A 23,532-nucleotide genomic window follows, 5' to 3' on the forward strand; every position below is an offset into this window, starting at 1 on the left:
AGTAAATATAAGTAATTTATTGCCTTTTAGGTGGAAATTCATGGGCTGTGTGTAAGGGGATAAAATACTAAATTCATCATCAGACAAGAATTTCAAAGTATATCTGCATTTCTGAGTTTTGAAGGGACCTCATCTGGAGAGAGAGAGAGAGGATGAGATGGGGGAGAAGCAGATTTATCCACTGGCTATTTCATTCCCTACCCCAATATTAAATTTTATGTGGGGAATCTAGGAGTTTAAAAGCTTCACATTTTTGTGTAATAAAAAAGAAATACAATATCCTGTTGCTATGCGTAGTGACACTTTGTGCAGGAAAGAAAACCGTTCTCCTTAGCTATTCTTTGAAATACGACCTACGACGTCATTTAATTTTTGAAAACCCTAAGGTCATGTAACACACTTTCTCTGTCATTTGTAAGTACATTAACTCAGTGGCCATACGACAGTGAAATTATGATAATGGGCTGCTAAAATGGGTCAGGCAGGCACTGCATTTCATGTTAGCTTCAAACAACCATCAGAGCACAGCTCAAATCAAATATGACAGCAGAAAAGCACGGAGTTTACTTTTCTTAAAGTGTTTCTACTTAGTCAAGTACACATGCACAATGAGTCAAAGGGACCCCACCTTAGTGGTGAGCTGCGAGAGAATAACCCCACGGAGAGATAAATTTCTCTTTAAAAAAAAAAAAAAAAAATCATGCCTTAACATCACAGATGTCGCATGCAGAGGTCAAAGCAGGATTCTTTCCAAAACATTTCTCTATCCTGGTCCGAGATTTGAACAAGCGCGATCTATTCTGCCTGGAAAATTGTTCTGTTAAATTAAAAATATTTTAAAACGGAAGCACGTTTAATGTATTCATTTAAACAACCCCCCCAAAACCTCTTCTTTTAGTAATATGTCTTGTGTGAACTCTTTTCAAAAAATAAGAAAATAAAAAAGAAATAGGAAGTGGACATGTACTTTGCTGTGTGGGGCACATCTCTGACACATCTTGAGCCAAAGATTCTGAAAGAATTCACAACTGGAAATGGTTGCCCCTCCACTTCAAAAAAACAAAGAAACTGACTTGTGACACTGTGTAAAAGACATTTAAGGATGCACGTCCTGATGAGTTTACCCCGACTTATTCCCACGATCTAGTACTCTGGAGTTCCTCCCTTTAGTAACGCTGGCTGGCTTTGAACTTGGACCAGGTATTGTGGTCCCTATTAGCCTTTAGGAGATACTGCCAGAAGGACCCCACCTTAAGGTGCAGGCAGCCACCTTATCTCCAAAGAATTTAAAAACTCTGTATCAGAGTACGGCCCCTTTTAAACAGCCCTTTTCCTTCCTTCTTTTTTTCTGTACTTGGAAAAAAAAAAAATCTGTCAGTGTAAGAGTTCCTGGAAGAACTCTAAGCATGAAGTTGAGGAACAAAAGCACAAGAACGCCATCCGCATGCAAAAGTTAACTGAATGGCAGAGATAATTGCTAAGATAATTGTTGTGATAGGAGCCAGCTGAAAGTTTCTGTAGCGTATTTTCCTATTCCTGTTAAGGGTAAACTATCCATTTCAGAGAGATACTATTGGAGCACATGTTTACTGGACGACATTTTGTTTTCAATATTTTTTTTTTTTGCAAAATCATCGTAATGAAAACCAGGGCTTTTAAGAGGATAGCTAGTTTAAGTAGTCCCACCACATATTTCTGACGACTATACTATCACCTTAGAAATAAATGAGTGATATTATGTCATCTTGTGATGCAACATCTCCAGTGTATAAAATAGTATCACACTTTTTTTTTTTTTTTTTTTTTGTCTTTTTAGGGCCGCTCCAGCAGCATATGGAGGTTCCCAGGCTAGGGGTCTAATTGGAGCTGTAGCTGCCGGCCTACACCACAGCCACGCCAGATCTGAGCCACATCTGTGACCTACACCACAGCTCACAGCGGTGCTGGATCCTTAACCCACTGATGAGGGCAGTGATCAAACCCACAACCTCATGGTTCCTAGTCGGATTCGTTTCTGCTGTGCCATGATGAGAACTCCGCATCGCACTTTATAACAAGAAGAAACACAAAGGATAGTTGGGACTATTCTATGGTCAGTATCAGCTTAGGCTCCTTGAAACTGGGGAGATGACTGACAATGGGATTTAATGGAGTATAACTACAGTAGCCTTGAGCAAAGATACAATTATAGCTGAAAAGCATCTTAGGTTCTTGGCTGTTGCTAGCATCACGGTATAAATCAGCAATTGCTTCTTCCCTTTTTCCTCTGCAGCCCCCTCCCCTCCAAATTCAAAACACAGAATCCTCCAGAATCAAAAACTTGGTAAAAGGTCATTTTGTTTTCCTCAACAGCATAAAAATGGCATAGCTAGATCTGACATGCATATGCAAATCAGCTCAGAGAAACACTGATTTTCCTTCACACTGAATTATTGTATCTGCATGAATGTTGATACAAACACAAGGAACAAAAAAAAAAAAACAAAACCACACTCTCTATGGTTTAATTGCCAAGATGCAAACAAGAAACATAGATGTATTGGATACAGGGACTGTCTCTTGGCACCATAGCTACAGCAAACCATGTTCTTAACTCATAAATACCTATTTAAATGTATTTCATCATAGTAAGAGGGTTTTTTGCAGGCTCACACACACACAAAAAAAAACTTGCAAAATATGCAACATGGTGTCAGAAGAATATACTGATTATTGATAACTAACTTATGATATTTAACACAATCAAAAGGTGTATCTAAGAGATTAAGAAAGAAGAAAGGAAACTGAAGATTAAATGGCAGTAATGTAAATGGAAATGCAGGGAGATCCTGCACTTATGGAAGCTTCCAGTCCTCAAAAAGGGGCTGTAAGTCAACGTGATAAAAGATGAATCTGATTTTACCACAGATGTAATGTTAGTCTGATAGACTGAATTCTTGACAAATCATGTCATGCCTTTTAGCTAAAAAAAAAAAAGATATGACCACAAGTAACATTTATACTCAAATACATAATGAACCTGCCTACTGAATGGCGTGGAGCTTCCCAGAACGCACACGTTCACTGTGGAGGTCACGTGGTATCTTACAGAACACGGGACTGGCCATGAGAAACTTGGACGCTTCAGGTTGTCTTCATTCTACAGCAAGTCTGGCTGGGGAACCTTGAACAAGGAGCATAGCTATGCTGAGCCTTGTCTCCTCACCTATGCGAGGGCAGGGTTGCAGCGGATGAGCCTTAAAACCCATTCCAACCGGAAAATGTTCTTGGCGTCTCCTACAGAAGCCAGAAGCCCTGCACAAGGACAGTCCATGAACAAGGAGACCGACTTCAAGATGGACCTGCTTCATGGACATGTCTGGCGCCTATGATGAGAGGACTTCTGCTCCCCAGAAGCGGGGTTGGGGGAGGGCTTCCCCAGGGGACAAAAGTCGAGAGCCCGGGGAGGTCAAAGGATTCCCAAAAGTGGAGAAAAGGAGGAGAGATGCCAGGAAGAAGGGGCAGCAGCTGGGCACCGGGGAGGGCATGACTCTCGAGATGGAGGCCGAGATTCACGCCTGATCCAAACATATTTTATTTATTTAGTCTTTTCGTCTTTTTAGGGCTGCACTCACAGCGTATGGAGGTTCCCAGGCTAGGGGTAGAATCAGAGTTGTAGCTGCCGGCCTACACCACAGCCACAGCAACACCAGATCCTTAACCTACTGAGCGAGGCCAGGGATCAAACCTGCATCCTCATGGATACGAGTTGGATTTGTTAACCACTGAGCCATGACGGGAACTCCCAAACATATTTTAAAGAGAGTAAATTCTACCTTCTCAGGATCTAAACGACAAACTAGGCATGCCATGTCTACAGAGGCCACAGTCTGTATACAGCACTTGGCGCACAGCTGCACTCACTAAGTATTTGCTGGAAGGATAAAAAGAAAGGAGATAGAAAAACATAGCATACTGTCTTCAATATGACTCAACATCATGCAGAAAACATTCTTATCCCACTCCATTATTACTGCCTTTTTTATATAGTACACGAGAAGAAGGTACTTCCTTCTGGTAGACAATGATCAGAATCTTCTGGTGAACCTTCAGGGGCCAAATTAATGCTTTCTGAGAAATCAGGGAGGCTTGTTTTACTGCTCTCATATTTCAGTGTAAGTTCTCTTTAAAAAAAAAAAAAAAAAAAAAAAAAGCCTTGAAGGCGCAGTTTCACATCTCTCAACTTTAAGTTTTAAGGCCACCACCTCCTCAGTACCATCCGCCTCAGCCCCTCCACGAAAGCACGGGAAGACCAGCCCCTGTGGAGAATATGAGCTGATGGCCTCAGCACTTCCTTCGCAATACCAAAAGTCCCGAGGGTTTGGTCTGAATGATGGCCGTTTATTTGCTTGTTTATTACACATTATTATTAAGTCGATCTGTAAAATTATCCGATGTGGAAATAAACATGCGCCCCCAACATCAAAACTCCTATTTGATTTCAAGTCCCCTAAAGCAAGTCTTTTCATTTCAGCCAGAGACCCTGTAGCATTAAAACAACGCAACAGTTAGAAGTGCACTGTGATTTCCTCCTATCAGTTACATTTAAGAAGGGAATACATTATGTGACTCTGGATGACAAATTCTGTTTTCAACAAGGAGAGAAAGAACCAGAAGCCTTGAGGAAAACCAAGAGAGGGCTCCCAGCTTTCTGGGAGGTCAGAGGCACAGGTCTTGCTGGGGTGGTCCTCGCCCCTCTTGGGCTGCGTTCTCACCTCCGGACGTCTGTTCATGGTTGAGTTTAGAGTAATGGGTGCACGGGTCAGGCCGTGTATTAAAGATGCCAGTGTGAGCTGACAAGTACTCCAGCGTTCCTTATGAATGTCTTTCTGTAGAAAGATGACTGTTGTCCTTCAAAGGAATCACCTGGGAGGCCATAAATTGGTTACAATGACGTTGCCATTTATCACTGCAGTTTTGGAACTTCTCTTTTGGCAGAATCGGTTAGTGAATCTCTTAAGAGAGAGGGTTTTCTTATTTACGTTCTAGAACATGTTGCCCCCCTCTCTCCTTTCTCCCTTTATCTTCCTGCATGGCCCCTGCAGCAGGCGCTGGCGCGGTGGGCCGAAATTCAAGTTCATCTTTTCTGAGCACATCATAGACCCAAGCCTCTCTGTCCCCATGGGTGGGATGCAGCCAAGGAAACATGAGCCTAAGTGAGACTGTGTCACTTCTGAGGGAGTCAGCACAGGGTTCCCACCAGTGACCAGCCCCTAAAGGGCCAGAGGTGGACACAGAGTCCAGGAGGAAAGCCATCTCAGTCTCCAAGGCCACAGAGACTTGGGGGTTGTCATCGTACAGCCTCTTCTGTCTAATATGGTCCTTTCCCTCCCTTATGCCCCGATTCTTGAGTTGGGTTGCAATGTCCATCACTCAAGCAGATGGGCAGACCAAGGACCTCCAGCAAGGACCCCCTCCTCCGGAGAGTGGCAGAAGAGAGACATCACGGGGTGAGGGGACTTCAGACCCACACCAACGTTGGCAGCCCTAAGGACTGCACTTTCAATTGGCTGAGAGGTTTCAATCCATTTCCCTTTGATATCAGAGGTGATGGAGAGACAGTCCCCGGAAGTCAGTCGATGGCAGGTCCCTTCAAACTCGGGAAAGGGGGCTTCCCTGCACATGTGCACATATCAGAGCTGTGCGTCTGTGTGTTCAGTGAACAAGGACTATTTTAAGTGGATTGTCAAATGATGGAGGCACGAAGGCAACAGCCATCAGCATCCATGGAGCCCACCATGAAAAGACGGGGGTGGTGGTGGGGAGTGTCAATTTCTACCCACAAGCTCCTCCCCAAACCCCTATAAACAGGGACTTGGCAGCTGGCCTTCCTCTCTCCATCTCAGCACAGACAGTATGAACGCTGACCACAGGCGTGAGATCTGTGAAAACAAAAGGAAAAGGAGGACTTCGGCCCCAAATCTGGACACAGAGACTCTGGTGACACTGTCCTGCATTTTCCAAAGCCATTCACAGAGCTTCAGCCACTTGGCACCAGGCTGCTCACTGTGGGACACAAGACTAGAGGCAGCCTCTGTCTGCACAGAACTCAAAGGTCCACTGTGAACAGGACCCTCTCAACTCAGGATGAAACGCCAGACACTCTGCTACACTTACAGCCTAAACCCTAGGAAAGTGCAAAGGTGGGTAGAATTCTTCCCTCATCCAAGAAAATAGAAACACACGTTTGTTGTTAAGATGAATTTGTGCCCTAATGACTGAAGCCTAAGGAAACAGGAGATGCAGCAGGCTGAGAAGCTGGGCTGGGATACAGGCCTCACCTGGGGGGCGTCCACCCCTGCGCACCAGGGCTTTGCCTGCATGAATGAGCAGTGACGGTCAACAAAGCACAGAGCGTGTGACACCCGATATCCGAGGTATAGAGATTACGCCAGGCCTGGAACATTGCATGCGCTCAGTAACGGGCATTGGCCACACCTTCCTAGAAAGCAATGTGGCAACTGAAACCACACAAACTCCCTTAACCCTGCAATACTCAACCTGGGAATATATACTTTTTTTTTTTTTGTCTTTTTGCATTTTCTAGGGCTACACCTGCAGCATATGGAGGTTCCCAGGCTAGAGGTCCAATCAGAGCTGTAGCTGCCAGCCTACGCCAGAGCCACAGCAATGCAGGATCCAAGCTGCATCTGCAACCTACACCACAGTTCATGGCAACACTGGATCCTCAACCTGGGAGTATATTCCTTTGATGTGAAAGTGCATGGATAGTTACATGTTTATATCCAGCCACACTCCAAACACCCACTAGCGGCCTAAGAGCTGACCCAGCGTGGGGTGGCCACACAATGAAAAGCCTGCAGCTCGCAAGACTAAGATGTTTCTCAGAAGTGATGTTCATGAAGATTTCCAAAGAAGAAATCAAACTGCACAGTAATGGGTTCCATTTTTTAACAAATGAAAACCCCACGTACAACAGTTTTCACACTGGCCTCCAAGCAAGAGAAAGAGAGGGAAAGTGGAGCCAAGCTGCTTTCATTGGTTACTTTGGGGAGAGGGGAGGATGGAATGGAGATGGAAAGCAAAAATAATAACTTTCTTGAACCACTTTTATTAAGCATGTTCATTTATATACCTTTATATACCTATACCACTACCTAAAATAAGTGTGCACTGTTTTTTCGTTTTTTTGGTTTTTTTTTTTTTTTTTTTTTGTCTTTTTAGGGCGGCACCCATGGCATATGGAGGTTCCCAGGCAAGCGGTCAAATCGGAGCTGTAGCTGCCAGCCTACACCACAGCTCACAGCAATGCCAGATCCTTAACCCACCAAGCGGGGCCAGGGATCAAACTTGCATCCTCATGGATATTAGTCAGATTCATTTCCACTGAGCCAAGATGGGAACGCCTAAATTTTTTAAAAAAAATAGTAAGAACATGTGAATAAACAGTACCTGACACTAACATCATCACCATCATCATCATCCATTGTCACCATCACTGCCACCGTCACCATCACTGACATCATCAACACCATTGTCATCACCGTTACAATCTTCACCATCATCTTTGTCATCATCCCAATCATCACCACCCCCATCATCATCATCTTTATTTCCATCATCTTCATCTCCATCACCTAGCAGTGGCTGTCACGGTCGTCTCTCCTGATTGGAACTGTGAGCCCAGGTGAGGAGAGAAATCCTAACTAATACTTCAGGACAAATGTTTTTCAAACTGAGAGTAATAACTTATTAGTGGGTCATGAAACTCATCTAGTAGCACTTTTAAAAAAAAAAATTTATGGCGGCGCCCACAGCATATGGAAGTTCCCTGGCCAGGGATTGAATGTGATTCACAGTAACGCCAGATCCTTTAACCCACTACTCCAGGCCAGGGATCCAATTGGCATCCTTTGCAGTGACCTGAACTGCTACTGCAGTCAGACTCTTGACCTACTGTGCTGTAATAAGAATGCCTAGTAGCATTTTTATAATGGAATAGAATGTAATAAGAAACTTCAGATAACATCACCTCTAGTAAAGTTATATATGTTTATAACATACCAACATATATGTATATATTGCCATGGAAAACACATTTATTAAGTGAAAGTCACAGCTCCAGGAGAAAAAGCAAATCTTCCTTTTCCCAAAGACAGAAATCTTTGACTTTCCGAATGAGAATGGTGCAGCTAAATCCCTTATATCTGTAGAGAAAATAAATACTTAAAATTTTACATATAAATTATCTAATCTTTACAGCAAATAATTTACATGTGCACTTACTGAAAGCTGCAGTTGTCATATGCGGAAATTTAGGTCTGAAACAGGTGACTATGGGTGTCAGGCAGCAGGTAGAACACACAAGAGACACTATTTCAATACAAAATCTACGTCACTGTGGGGAGGGGTCTGTAGAGAGCACAGGGACACCACTTGCCTCACGGGCTCCATCAGCTCATCCCAACACAGGCCAGGGTGGGAGCATTGGGAGCACAGAGGAAGGCCCAGGCACCTGGCTCCCCACACCAGAAGAAGGCTGCAGACAGGGCTCACGAGAAGGTCCCAGGTGCTCCCAGAGGCTCAGGGAATTCCTCTCTTCCTGCGATAAAGTCTGTGCGCACTGACCTCTCCAGGTGTCCCCATTAATGACAACAGCAGCTGGTCCTTCCACAGTCGTCAGTTCTAAATGCATCAGCTAGCTGCAATTCATGATCCTCACAACTCAAGATTTACAAAGACAAAGAAACTGAAGCAAGCGACAGGCCCAAGGTCACACTGCTGGGAGGCAGCTGAGCTTCTGCAACCAAAGGACCATGCATAAAGCAGCTAAAGTAAGGATCTGTTTGAATCCACAAGGACGAGGAGCAGAAAACATAAAAGATTTGACTGGAGGTGCTGTTGTATGATGCTTTCCTCCATGGAGGCACTGAATCAGACAGACATAGGCAAGAATCAGAAGCAGAGACTTGCAGTAATTTATCTCCAGACACCAGCCTTTTTCCCTGCTAACACAAAGCTTCTCAAGCAACTTAAGACCGAATTTTTTTAATGAACAATTTCCGAGATTAGTTACTCACTAAACATCCTCGATCGATAACCCTTAAAAACATTTTCTCATAGAAAGCACTTGCTCTTAGGAATATGTTAAACTCTCACTTCCTGTGCTTGGTCCTACTCAAGATTCTGGAACATCGACCAAACTGAGTTTCTTTTTGGCACATGATGAGAAGAAGCATAGTTTAGAACAGCAATAAAAAGGACCCATCACTTATAAAAATAGTTTGGCAGCTTCTATTTACATTAAGGATTTTGGTAAATATTTCAAATGAATTACTGCAAAAGAGAAGAAATCACATGCTCTCTGGGGTCTTGAGAGACCTGCCAATGAAGGGGGTTGGTTCATTACTGATCTCTCAATTGAAGATCAATTTCATCAAGCTCTTTAAGACGGCAACAAACTACCTTGGGTACTTCCATCAGGAATGCAGACAGAACAGGGTATTTCATATACCTCTCTGAGGCAGTAAATACACATCACCATTATTTTCTGATAAATAGGCAATAAAAGCAAGTTATCTAGGTATTTTCTTAAAAATTGCATTTCCTGGAGTTTCTGTCAGGGCTCAGCAGAAACAAATCCAACCAGGAACCATGAGGTTGCAGGTTCAATCCCTGGCCTCGCTCAGTGGGTCAAGGATCCGGTGTTGCCGTGAGCTGTGGTGAGGGTGCAGACGCGGCTCGGATCCCACGGCTCAGATCCCGCGTTGCTGTGCCTGTGGTGTAGGCCGGCAGCTACAGCTCCGATTCAACTACTAGCCTGGGAACCTCCATATGCCATGGGCGCTGCCCTCAAAGACTTAATAAATAAATAAATAAATATACATATATATATATATATATATATATATATATATTGCATTTCCCCATAAGGCTGTCATAAGTAAATTACTTCATCCGAAATGCCACAGCTTAAAGATCAACAAGTCTTAATTTTGAGCATAAAAAAGTCTCCATGGGCCTCCTTCCCTAGATGTGTCTGTTATGTGGGCAAGTGCCGGGTAAAATGCTCAACATCAACGTCTTTCTGTATCTATGTTACATGTGTTGCTTTAGAAACTATCCAAAGAGCCCATGCTGTATACAATGATGGAAATTACTAGAAACACTAAAAATTTCAAACAGAATAACAGTTTGTTTAGAGAAGAAATGACATCTTTTTTCCTCACAATTCTCCCACCTAATTCATGAATCACAAAAATGATGATTCCATGGTGATGTTTCTAGAAGATTCCAGTGAACTGTTTCCACATTGCCAGTTCTGGCTTCCATGTTGGTCACTAATTCACACATAGGTATCAGGAAATCTCTCCCCTCTCCCATCCTGTGGCATTTCAAAAAGAAGAACATAGAAACTATCCAGTGGAGGCAATGATACTCTAGCTATTTTAGGACAAAGGAAAACTGACTCCGTGAGGGATGTCAAATCAGCAACACACACATGACCTACCACAGGTCACGTGGTTCAGACACCTCTGTGACCCTCCTTGTCTGCTATGCCAGACCTGGGACACTGTGAGCTGTCTGATTTCTGGTCTTTAATGACTCAACATTAACTATGAACAGACACCCTGCTACCAGAAGCAACCTTGCTTTTATGTTAGAAATGGAACTTAATTGATAAAGTAATGACACAATGCCCATCAGTGACAAGCAAGACTATTTCTGAAAATGAATTCCTGCTGTGGTGCAGCAGGTTAAGGATCTGGCATTGCAGATCAGATTCAATCCCAGGCCCAGGAACTTTCCTATGCATTGGGTGAAGAAAGGAAGGAAGGAAGGAAAGAAGGAGGAAAGAAAGAAGGAAAGAAGGAAGGGGAAGGGAAGGGAAAGGAAAGGAGGGAGAAAGAAAGAAATCATAGTTCCTTACTGATTGCATAGTTAGATTGATAATAGATCATTTTGGAAGAATTGCTATTATTTGAACTTAGAAAGAACAGTTTCCACTGAAACACACTTAGTTGCCTACTTAAAGCCATGTGAGTGTCTATATGCAGTGAAGTGTTACTGTTCAAGCCTTGGCCAATATCCCCTATGAAAATAGCTCCCAAATTAAATTCCTAAGAAATTAAGTTAATAATTCACCTTCACTAAGTAATTTAATTTCTTTAGTGAGCAATAAACCATTCTTATGACATTTGTCCAGAATGTAAGTACAAATGTTATTTTTCTTCTCTAGTTCATTCTCTTCCTATGTACAAGAAGTAAAATAAACACCCTAAAAGGTGGTCTGTCTGTGATCTCCTGTTTTTGTAACCATAGCATCACTGCAATACTTCCATTGTGTTTAGGAGAAATCAGACAATTCAGGTGGCTATTTTCAGTGAAGAGTAATTTCTTCGAAATATTAAAAACTGGACTTTACACAGGTACTAAAAAATAGAAGCAGTGTTTACCTAATATTATTTTTAGATATTGTATCATACATCAAGTTTTAGTTACATTTTAAGAAGTGACAACCAGCTTATGCTATCTATATTCCCAGCTACAGCAGAAAAAAATAAAAGAGTGGTTAAGATACAAAAGTCATGTATACCTGCCTTTAGCCTGTCTCCTGTTGGGTTACATGTACATTGGGGGTCAAATTCACACATTTAAGTCACACCTCCCACAGTTCTAGCACAAGAAGCACCCCCATCTCCACCGAGTGTGAAAACGAAAAATGGAAGGTGAACACGCAGACATGAGTGCAACCAGACCCACATATGTTGAAACAACACAGCGGCGTTATTCTCTCCAAATGCAGCATCAGAGAAGTGGCCCAGATGGGAGAGGAGGAAGAAAGGAAGCATACATGTCAGAAGAACAGAACCAAATAGTTTCCAGCCAATTCAACTTAAAATGTGTGTGTGTGTGTGTGTGTGTGTGTGTGTGTGTGTGTGTACACACACATTCAAAGAGATGCAGAAAGTATGCTTAACCACTGAGAAATTATATGCAAAAATGTTTCCCAAAAACATCAAGAATCTATACTACCAATGATTTAAAGTTCACCTCGGTGAGTAAGACCCAAGAGGAGAGTCATTTGGGGAGGCTGCATTTTCTGGGTGGCTGAAGCTTTACCCTTTTAAACAGGATTTTATAAAAATGTTTTTAATTTTTTAACACTGGAAAAATCTCTACCACTGATATGTGCTTTTTGCCACATGATTTAAAGCATATGGTACACAATTAAAATTTTCCTGACAATGAGAAATGAAAACTGTGAACCATCAGTAACAACCCCAAAGGGGCAAAGGGCTCTATTCCACTTCCCATCAATGGCCTGCAAAGCTGTGTTCTCCTATTACTTATTCCTTTGCTATAGTATTTTTTCTTTATTCTCCTTCACCATTAGGCCTTCTGCTATCACTTTGCACTGTTATCTAAGGTGCCTTTTCCCTACTTCCAATTTGCCACTTTTAATTTGCAGTAGCCTAGAACAGATATTCGTGAAAAGCAGAGCTGTGTGTAACAGAAAAATAAAATGTAAATGGGGATTGAGGACTTGAAGATATGGTCTATGAATAAACACATGCCTTGATGCAGGGACTTTTAATGCCCAATGTCCTCTCATCCTTTCTCATTCTTAGCTCTGTTCCAGAAAAATAAGGATGGTAATTAAATGGCTTCCGGGTAGGTGAGGTTTAACTGTGTTTCAAGAAAGATACATACATTTTAAGGGATGTCTCAAAGCTTTACTTACATATGATGGAATTAAATTCGCCTTCCGTCCCGCCTAAAGCAGCAAGCATCCCATTTTCAAAGGCAGGGTGAGGCAGGATGACAGGGACCCATAACATATTTTAAAAGCAAACACAAGAATGTCAATTTTAAATTACACTGCATCAATATAACACCCCAAGATTCAACGTTCACTTTTAAAACCAAAGAGAACGAAAAAAGGGAAATTATTTTGCATCAGGTTAAAGAGGACCGTAAGAAATTACCCAAAAAAGGTAAATATTGCAAATATTTCACCCAGAAGCTAAAGGATATTAAGATTATCCAACGGGACTTAGAAATGAGCCACAAAATACAGACACTACCAATACAAACCCATGTGGTTTTATAGGTTTTTACAGATTTATTCACGGTCACCAAATAACACTGAACAAAAGGGCTAAGACTATTATAAAGTGGCACATTTGGACAATACCTGCCAGAGGCCATCCCTAACACTAGACTGTGGGTAAATTCATTATTAACACACACTTTTTAAAAATCAGATCCCCTCCCTCACTTCCTAAACCCCCTGTGTAGTGGTAGGGCTTTGTATTCAAATATTGCCTTCCTCACTGTTTCACCATGCTCAAACCCCTTTTCAATCAACTCTGAAAAGGCTTCACTTTTGAAAGAGGCAGCCTGTGCACAGTGGAAGATAGTTTCCTTCGATCCCAGGATCTCCCAGACTCCCTCCGCCCAGGGAAATCTCAGCTCCCCACCTCCACCACCAGCACTTTTCCTGCACTGCTCCTGTTCAGGTTGTTTTTAATCTTCAATGATTTCTGCAGAAGAGGCTTTAAGCATCCTCCTCAGCTGACATCTGATTTTGTTTAAAAATCAAAAAATTTGCCACTGATTCATCCATGTTGAAGAGCTACTGTGTTTTTTCAAAACAAAACAAAAAAAGGCACAAGAGATGGCAGTAATAAAAAAAGTACTCAAAATCTAGGTTCTAACTCCTATAGGTAAACAAGAGCATCTGCTGATAGAAAAAAGCTCATTAGAAAAATATCAAAAATCAACAGCATTCCGATACACCAAGAGTAACCGGTTAAAACACAACAGAAAAATAACTCCATTCATAAGAGCAACAACCAACAAATAAATAAATAAAGGAAGAACCTAGGCAATAACATAAACGGTGTGGATGAACTATGTGGAAAAAAAAAAAAAACACAAAATTTCATAGAAGTAAAATAAGACTTGAATAAATTTGAAATACACCATTTTTCTGGTGGGCAAGAAATAGATTTATTAAGATGGGATGCTTGTGGAATTCCCGTCGTGGCTCAGTGGTTAACGAATCCGACTAGGAACCATGAGGTTGGGGGTTTGATTCCGGGTCTCGCTCAGTGGGTTGAGGATCCCGGGTTGCTGTGAGCTATGGTGTAGGTCGAAGATGCGGCTCAGATCTGGCATTGCTGTGGCTGCAGTATAGGCTGGCAGCTACAGCTCCAATTAAACCCCAGCCTGGGAACCTCCATATGCCATGGATGTGGCCCTAGAAAAGACAAAAAAAAAATGGGGTACAAGCAGGCAGGCAAGGAATAGGTGGGCTACATTTTTACAATCCAAGGAAGGGGGGGAGACCACCTTCTTCTTTCACCAAGTAGATGTCCACACCATTTTTATTTTTAGAATGGGAAAATTTTTGCTGAGTATTCTTAATTCATTTATTAATTTCACATCGTTCCACTCAAACAACCTGAAGTATTATTTGGTTTTTTAGCTGACAAAAGGATTCTCAAGTTCACCTAATAAAGCAGAATGGAAAAAATATTCTGGGAATCAAAGAAGAGTAATGGGGATGGAGAGAGAGCTATCAGATTATTTGAAAAACTATCATATGGCCACAGTAATTAAAATGGGGACTACAGGTCAGGAATAGACAGATTTCTCATTGAAATTAAGGGGAAAGTTGAGAGGCTATCCCAAATACATGTAAAAAGTGAGTGTTCATGACGAAGGAGTGTTTAGAATTCGATGCGCAAAGGACAGATTTGCCAACAGATGGAGTTGGGAAAACTGGCTGTTTAGGAAAAAAAATAAAGTTTGCTGCCCACCTCATACCATATACCAAAATTAATTTCAGAAGTACCAAAAATATTCAAATACCAAAACAATGAATCCATAAAAATGCTAGAAGAAAAAAAAATATTTACGTAATCTCGGGAGTTGGAAGGCATTTCTTTAAACATTACTTCAAAGGCAGAAACTATGCAGGGAAGGACTAATTAAACTACACAAAAACAACCCAGTACATCAAAAAACACCATCACCCAGAGAAAAAGTCCTGCTGGGGGACCAGGAATGAATACACCCTCCCCAGAAGGTCGGCTGGCAGTATATGCCCCAAATAATTCAAAGCAGATGAACCTCTGACCCAGTAATTCTACTTCCATGAATTTATCAAAGAAATGGTGAGGCTTCAGCCAAGATACACATACAAAGGTATTAATGACACAGTTGTTTGTAACTGTGAACCCGAGAAAGAACTGAATTTCCAACAATGGTTGACTTCTCAAAAAAAATTGTGGGGAGTTCTTGTCATGGCTCAGTGGTTAACGAATCCGACTAGGAACCATGAGACTGCAGGTTCGATCCCTGGCCCCGCTCACTGGGTTGAGGATCCGGCGTTGCCGTGAGCTGTGGTGTAGGTCAAAGACATGGCTTGGATCTGGTGTTACTGTGACTATGGCATAGGCCAGAGGCTACAGCTCCGATTAGACCCCTAGCCTGGGAACCTCCACATGCCACGGGTGCAGCCCTAGAAAAGACAAAAAGACCAAAAAAAAAAAAAAAAAAATTGTGCATATCATCAAATGGGATACTAAGCAGGTATCAACAAAGCAGGTCCATACTGACAGGGTAAATGTCAGGTGCAAACAATCCACAAACAAAAACAAACTTTAAAAGAATATATGTAGGGGAGTTCCCGTCGTGGCGCAGTGGTTAACGAATCCGACTAGGAACCATGAGGTCGCGGGTTCGGTCCCTGCCCTTGCTCAGTGGGTTAACGATCCGGCGTTGCCGTGAGCTGTGGTGTAGGTTGCAGACGCGGCTCGGATCCCGCGTTGCTGTGGCTCTGGTGTAGGCCAGTGGCTACAGCTCCGATTCGAACCCTAGCCTGGGAACCTCCATATGCCGCGGGAGCGGCCCAAGAAACAGCAAAAAGACAAAAAAAAAAAAAAAAAAAAAAAAAAGAATATATGTAGGAGTTCCCCCTCATGGCTCAGCGGTTAACGAACCCAACTAGTATCTATGAGGGTGCAGTTCAACCCCTTGCTCAGTGGGTTAAAGATCCTATGTGGCTGTGAGCTGTGGTGTAGGTCACAGACATGGCTCTGATCCTGCATTGCTGTGCCAGTGGCGTAGGTCAGTGGATGCAGCTCTGATTCAACTCCTAGCCTGGAAACTTTCATATGCGGAGGGTGCAGCCCTAGAAAGACAAAAAAATGTTTTTAAAGAAAATAGGAAGAAACCACCCTGGTAAAAATGCATGTATAATATGCGTATATTTGCAGAGGAAAAGACCCTGAAAAGGTATCAACTTTGAGTATTTCCATATGATAAAATTGCAGATAAGGTTCATTTATTTTCAAAATTCTTTTTCTTTGAGTTTTTCTAAAATAAATATGCATCACTGGTATAATCTTAAAGGATAACAGATGAGGGCGAAAATACCACAAACTTTTTTTTTTTTATGTCAAACCAAAGGGAATCATCTGCTATGATAGAGATAACCTGAAAGATGAGTTAACATCCTTGTTAGAACATTCCCAAATCAGTAGGAAAATAAATGACCAAAGCAAAGGAAAAATGAGCAAACAACATGGACTAAATCATTCAAAAAGGAAGAGATACATTTGCCTAATAAAATGGAAAAATATTTACCCCACCTCCACCTGGAACACAAGAAATGCAACCCAAAACCACATGGAGGTACTACTTTCTAGCTACTGAATCGTTAAGGATTAGAGGGTTAAAAATCCCCACGTTGGCAATGGCTCAGAGGTATGGATAGTCACTCAAAGTGGAAAGACAGACTGATTCATGTTGAGAAGAGGTTTGCAATTGATACCAAAGGCTAAAACTAACCAATGCCATGTCAAAAAAAAAAAAAAAAATTACCAGGAGACATCTTCATGAAAATGTACAGTATGTAAAAAGCTATTTCTCATTTGACAAGTAAAAAAGTAAACTGATAAACATCATCCCATTTTTGTTTATAAAATATATGAGGAACCCAGGATAAGAACATTCATAGTAGCAAGAACTGGGTAGGTGGTCAGGAAGGTCGCTTTTTGGTTTGTTTGCTTACCTGTGTTTTCCCGATTATCCATGTAACATGGACACTTGCACTAGGAGGAAAAATATCTGGGAATGTAGGAGTTACTTCCCCATAATTTTCTCTCAACTAAAAAGATAAAAGAACAGCTTCTTTGGTAATGGACTTTACCAGCAAAAAGAAGACAACAGACCCACAGTCAAAGCAAGGGAATGAAGCCTGCAGCAATGACAGAGTCTGGTCGGAAGAACTTGCAGCAGCTGCATGAACCGTTACGCTCACAGGGCCGAGGTGCTTCATCTGCAAGCAGGCCAGAAATGGGGCACCTTCCAGAGACATAGGGTCTGGGGCCCCCCACCTGCCCCCTCAGCTGCAGGACCAGGTGGGCAGTCAGTGTGCTGGGTCCAGCTTCTCTCAGTGCCCTGGAGGAACCCCACTGAGGACTCCCCACTGCCCTCCCATCTCCAAATGCAATGATCCCAGTATCACAGGCAGCTCTTCTTTACCCCATTCGGTGACTTATTGAAGAAGCATCTCTGATGTCAGGATGCCATGCTCTCTTAGGAATGTGCTCACTAGCAACGAGCTAAGCCCGGACCCCTCAGGTGACAAAGCCTTCTATGGAGACAAAAGAGCTCTGCAGGTCTTCCTGGAGGAATGTTCCTCCAGCTTCCAGGAATAAGGAAATCTTGATGCAAGTGTTGGAAGGACTGAGGGGCTGGCTTGTGTCTGTCCAGTCATCCACTGGTCCAAGCAGGGTCCAGCTTGTGTTAGAGGCCCATGGAGGATGGAAAGAAGGCAGTGCTAGCCTCCAGCTGCAACTCGGTCACAGTCTGACATGGTGCAGCCCAGGAGCAGAGCAGATACTGGCCACCAAACTGGAAGGAAAGACCACTGAGCAGGACCTCAAACCTGAGAAGCTTTTCCAGGTACGTGGCGTGTGGGAGCCAGGTCTGGAGTTCACTGCTGATAGGCAGAGTGTAGGGCAGAGCCGGGGACAGAACAGAACCTGCTTCTCACCCACCCCCTTCAGAGATGCGGAAACGGGGACCTGGACAGGACACGTTCATTTTCCAAGAATCCCCCTGGGACTCTTAACCTTTGCTGGGACAGTGTGTTCCTGGAGTGGAAGAGCAGCAGGAGTTCGATGCTGGCCATCTGAACAGCTTGCCTGGAATTAAGTGCTGGAGACCAAGAAAATGGGGGTACACATGGAGACACAGTGCAAAGACGGGACAACCAGGATCAGGAGACCCAGGAACCCAGAGTGTGGGGGGAAGGCAGGTGCCAAAAATCCTGCATGTTCATCCGAAAGGCCTCGAGCAGAGAAACAGAGAGGGCAGCCAGGGTTCCCTGCTGAGTGGCACTGTCTGTCCCCACCACTGGGCACACTGCCTACAGGCAGGTAACAGCTTCTGGCCTTCAACACAGACCTCCTCTCCCCCTCATTCAAGAAGCTGGGGGAACGGGGACAGTGCCCCCCCACTGAGAAGCATGGACATCCTTCCAAAAGAGAAAAGGCTGGCCCCCAAGACCCTGGTTTGTGACTTTACCTGTTTCTTAAAGTACCGTATTTCTGAATCCCAGCTTCTGCTGATATTTCTTAACATTTACAAAGAAATTCTCAGCTTGGTCACACAAAACCTAGCAAGGAACAGCAGAGACTCCAGAACAAAACTAAATGACCACACTTTGCAAAGCTGAACATACACTAGACAATCATATGACTGCATTATTAATAGGAAAACTATAATTAGGCAAGTACATATCTATCTATCTATCTATATATATGTACATGTCATATTTAATGGAAACATTAGCTTCCTATATAATATGTATACAGTGGATTCCAAATGAGAAAAAAAAGGGTTTTTTCTTTTTTTAGAATTTATGGTGTCTATTTTCTTTTACTTCAACCCTTTATTAAGAAGGGCCAATAAACTATCAACTGTATTGACAAAAATATGTTTATATTTTCAGTTTCCACTTTTCTGAGGTCACCATTAATCTATCTCATCATAATAAGCAGCCCCTTGGCTAACATATAATGATAAAGGGGTAACTAAATAATGCCGAATTAATGTCTGAAACACACACATAAAGGTGAGCCGAAAGGAAGTCTGTAGACCAAAATCTACTGCTTTCTATACTAACCTCGGGATTAATGCACTTCTATCACATTCCACATGTAACGTCACGTATGATATTTCTGAAGAAGAAAAAAAAAAAATGTTCATTAAAAGCCAGCAGAATTATGAAATCGGGCCCTAGTAAGAATTTTACACTTGAACTAGAATGCAATTATTGAAGCCGCTGATACTCTGACAAGCCACACTGCTGACACTGCCTGCAAGCATGACGAAAAGTCTGCCTGTCCAGGGGATGCAGATTTTTCAGTGTTAGAAAAAATGTTGTGGTATCCTTTTCATAGACATCCTCACGAAATAGTTCTAGATGGTTTCTATTGTTCCAAATTTCCTCCTCCCAAATGGATTTGACCGTTGCCCTTCTCTCTTTACAGTTTAGAAAACAGTGTTTTGTTTTTTTCTGCTTTTTAAATGCAACCGGGAGCCAAGGATTTACTTTCACTTTGCCTGCTCCGTAGCTCTGAATAAATAAAATCTTTAGCTATTACCCTTTTCCATTAAAATGAACGGGAAGTAAGAAAACAATAAAGCCTAAACATTTCAAATCGGCACAGCAACAAGTACATTTAATGATAAGGTCAATGATGCTATTTTTCACACTTTGAAAGACGGACAAAGCTGGGTCTCACTGCTCTGCGTGTGTGTGGCTACCCTTCTGTTTCTCTAATTATACCAAATACTGGGAATATCAGTAAAATGACAAAAATGGCGTCACCTCTACACCAGAGAACTGCTTGACTGAGAAAACCTTAAAAATGCAAGCGCCTGCTCTCACAAACAAGGAGGGGAGTGATGTTTTCCAAAATGAAATTTCAGGGCATGATTTTTTTTTCAAAGTCAGATAACTTCAGGGGCGAGGCAATTCTGCAACTGAGTCTAACATCTGTTTTAAGTCATAAAGCCCATTCGGTTCTGTGGGTTGCTCAATTTGCTATTTAACCAACTTTCTACAAAAGCGTGGGGAAGTAGCATATTTTAAACCAAGGGCACAGCCGCATCGCTGGCTGGGAGGGAAGGCCCAGGCTTCCCAGCAGGAGGATGACCTCAGGAGACGCCAGCGACAGGCTGCACTGGCCCCCAGAGTTGGGGCAGACCTGACCCCGAGGTTCAGGCACAGGGTAAGGTCCCCGCTGTAGCAGATTCCTGGCACCTTGCACCACCCTGGTGCTGTATCTGTCTGGAAACTCTGGCATCTGGTGAAGGCAAAGGGTCGGCAATGAGCTGACGTGGTCCTTAAAAAGAAGCTGTGAGCTCGGGCACTTTCTGCAGGGGCAGCGACCGTGGGTAGAAATGCCCGCCCAATGCTCTTCCTCAACACAAAATTCTATCTGGTGCCTCCATTTGCTAGAGCGGAAAGATTATGAAAAAGCCATATATACCGCCAAAATACTGCAGGCTCCCAGGCGGAATAAATCCTCCGGCCCCTCCCTACAACATCTTCAGGCCGGCTCAGTACTCCATTACCGTGAATGTTCTTTGGCCCACAGCAAAAAATATTGACAAAATTCCGCTTTTCAGACAGTTATTGTCTCTGTGTACTTGATAGCAGCCTTCAGAACATCACCTGCTGGCATTAAATTCTTGAGTTTGGGTGAAAGGAGAGCAAATTTGCCACATCTCAAGCCCTTTCCCGGGAGCGGCAGCAAATCAAATTATTCTTTCAATTAAACTAGCTTTGTGCGTAAAAGAAAAAGGGCTATGGCTCTTTTCATTCTTTTTCCCCAACCAGAGAACCAAAGCCATCACCTCTTCTAAACCCCATGACTCGGATATAATCTAAATGGCTTAGTATTCTTGGATAATGCAGCTCATAAAACTACATCTCCTATCGGAGATTTCAGTATCACTAACTGCGTGCTCTGAGCTGGCAGGCAGTCCAGTGAGGGGAGCTCTGCGTTTGGGTGCCCTTCCATAGACCTGATGTAGGCTTGCTCTCTCTCTCTTTCTCTCTCTCCCCACCTCCCTCCCTCTCTCTTGTGCCCTCCCACTCCCCCGTCCCTCCCCCTGCTCGTCGTCGTCACCCACCCAGGTCTGTGTGTCTAGGCTATGATACCCCATCCGGAGTTGAATAGGAACCTGGGGCTGCCAGTGTCACTGGCACTTTTAGCACTTCCTCTTTTCCTTCCTTTGCAGTGGGACACACACCAGTGACACTGTCACGGCACACAAAGGGCCTGCATCTCAGCCCATCTCCTCCGAGATCCAGTCTTTAATAGCAAAGGCCCAACTGACAGATACTCTGTATTGGATTTTCCCTTCAAAACGCCCGCTTTAAGGGCAGCAAAATCAGACACACCCATCTTGGTGGAATCCAGACCAGTAACACCAGGATGTTTCAAGGGCTGGGGGGCAGATGGGGGCGCTACAGGGAAATGGCTGTGAGTCCATGTTTGGGGAGGCGGGGGTGCCTTCCCCAACACCAAATCTCTTTCTGAGGGCCGTGAGTGGGAGTCGGGGACAAGGGCCAACTGTGATTTAACTCAGAATAACCAGGAGGCTCTGAATAAGAAAATACAACCGCTGTTCTGTTACCTACGTATGTATGGCAGGCAGCCTTAGAAAGCTTGACGTCATTTGCTATGGCCAGGATGATGAATAATTTGTGGCAGAAAGGACCTGATGGCTCCTTTCTAGGCAGGATGCTCCCTCTCCCAGGGACTCTGGTACAAGCCCCAATAAAGACAAGAATTTTCTTAGTCTTGAAATGCAAATTCTGTAGTTTCAGTAAACAAATTTTACGGGGCCCAAGAGGGGTGGTCGAACTTCCTAAAATAAAACAAATCAGAATGAGAACCCAAAGGCCAGCAGTTTTGGAAACTACATGGTCAATGGTTGCCACAGGGTGACAGTCCAGGTCCTCATCCTTCCCCACTAAAAAGTCCTTCTCTTTCCTTTTTCTTGGGCTTAAAAATGGAAAGCACGATGCAGTATCATAAAAGCTAAGAAGGTATTTTAAATAACAATAAAATAGCTTAAAACTAATATTGACATACCCCTAAATATCCAGGGGTTCCTATAAATGTCTTCATTTAAAAAAAAAAAAAAAGAGAGAGAGAGACACCTGTGCAGCGTGCTTTCCTGTTTGTTTCCATAGCTTTAGGTAGCACTGGCTGAGTTCCTGGATTCTAAAAATACCAACGTGGAATTCACCACCTCCCTGCTATTCTCTTTTCACCTAAAGGCAAAGAGTAAATCCAGTTTCTCTTCACAGATTGTAGGCCTGGTTTTAATTTGTGCAACAGTCCTTTTGATAACAATGCCTAGTTAAAACATCCATTAAAAGTCTGCAGCAGGCATTTAATGGAAGGAAAACCTAATAGGTTCCGCTGAAACTCCTTCATTAGCTTTTAAAAGAGTTCTCTCCTATGGAGCTAACAGACAGACAGGGAGACAGACACTCATACACATACATACATACACCCCAAGGTGGGGGGGGTCGGAGCCAAAGAGACACAAACAGAGATGGAGGTGAGAAAGAGAGGAGCTTTTACATCCTTCGGGCTGGATTATAAATCTTTGAAAAGAGTTAAGTCAAACATTCTTTGCTTTTTTCTGCTACCTCAACCGACTCTTACCAAACTAAGACCTCATTTTGTAACCATCATCCATGTTCCCATGGCTCGCGGGAACCCAGAACTGCACTGTTTCCGGGCCAGCAGGGCTCAGGACACCTGCAAACATTCTCCATCAGGAAAAGGAAGGATAAAAACAGACCTGAGATGGGCCAAGCGGAATCTCCAGAAAGACAGGCTGGGTGCCTGTGAGTTCCGACCCACCATCCACGTTGCACTGGAGGAGCCTGGCCCCAGTCCGCTGTACACCTCTTCGCAGTCAGCTCATCTGCAGGGGCATGCCTCTGTGAACACAGGGTTTCCCAGTGTGTGGATGTAGTGTGTCTCAGACGGCTAAGTCTTCCCTAGGGGCACGGTGGGGCGGGGGCAGAGCCCATGGCAAAGTTCCCCCCGCTGCCCCAACTCAGCCCTTGGCTCCACCCTCCTTCCTGGTTGATGCATGTGGCCAACTTGCCCCCCAACAAGCTTTGGCCACCCTCTTCCTCATGCAGAGCCCACATTTGCCAGAGTGCTTCACTACAATCAGGAACTTGTCTTCTTTGGTTGTGATTTGGGGGGTACTCTGGTGACCGAGCTCAAATGGGTCTCAAAGGGTCTGGCCCCCACCTGACTTTTGCCATCAGCCCTGCAGCTTCCAGATGCACATGGTGTGTAACAGCTAAAAAGCCTGCACCAAGACCCTATTAAAAATTTTGAGAAAGAGGCAAAACCATCTGAGTTAAACTCAAAGAGAACCATGTGCATATACAATCCATTTTAA

The 23,532-nt window shown here is 43.3% G+C and overlaps 1 protein-coding gene across 2 annotated transcripts in view; it reads right to left on the reverse strand.

Annotated features, from left to right (window-relative positions):
• The window catches only part of TSHZ1 (teashirt zinc finger homeobox 1), a 79,806-nt gene that overhangs the window by 23,541 nt on the left and 32,733 nt on the right, over nucleotides 1-23,532 (reverse strand). The window contains exon 1 of one of the 2 annotated variants that reach the window (XM_021099112.1): nucleotides 12,746-14,077. The exons of the other annotated variant lie outside the window; for it this stretch is intronic. Coding sequence (XP_020954771.1) covers nucleotides 12,746-12,842 — 97 coding nt within the window. The 5' untranslated portion in view covers nucleotides 12,843-14,077. Of the gene's footprint in view, nucleotides 1-12,745; nucleotides 14,078-23,532 lie in introns of those variants that run through there. 2 annotated transcript variants of the gene reach the window in all.

The sequence above is a fragment of the Sus scrofa genome, chromosome 1 (assembly GCF_000003025.6).
Source record: "Sus scrofa isolate TJ Tabasco breed Duroc chromosome 1, Sscrofa11.1, whole genome shotgun sequence".
Classification (NCBI taxonomy): Eukaryota; Metazoa; Chordata; class Mammalia; order Artiodactyla; family Suidae; genus Sus; species Sus scrofa.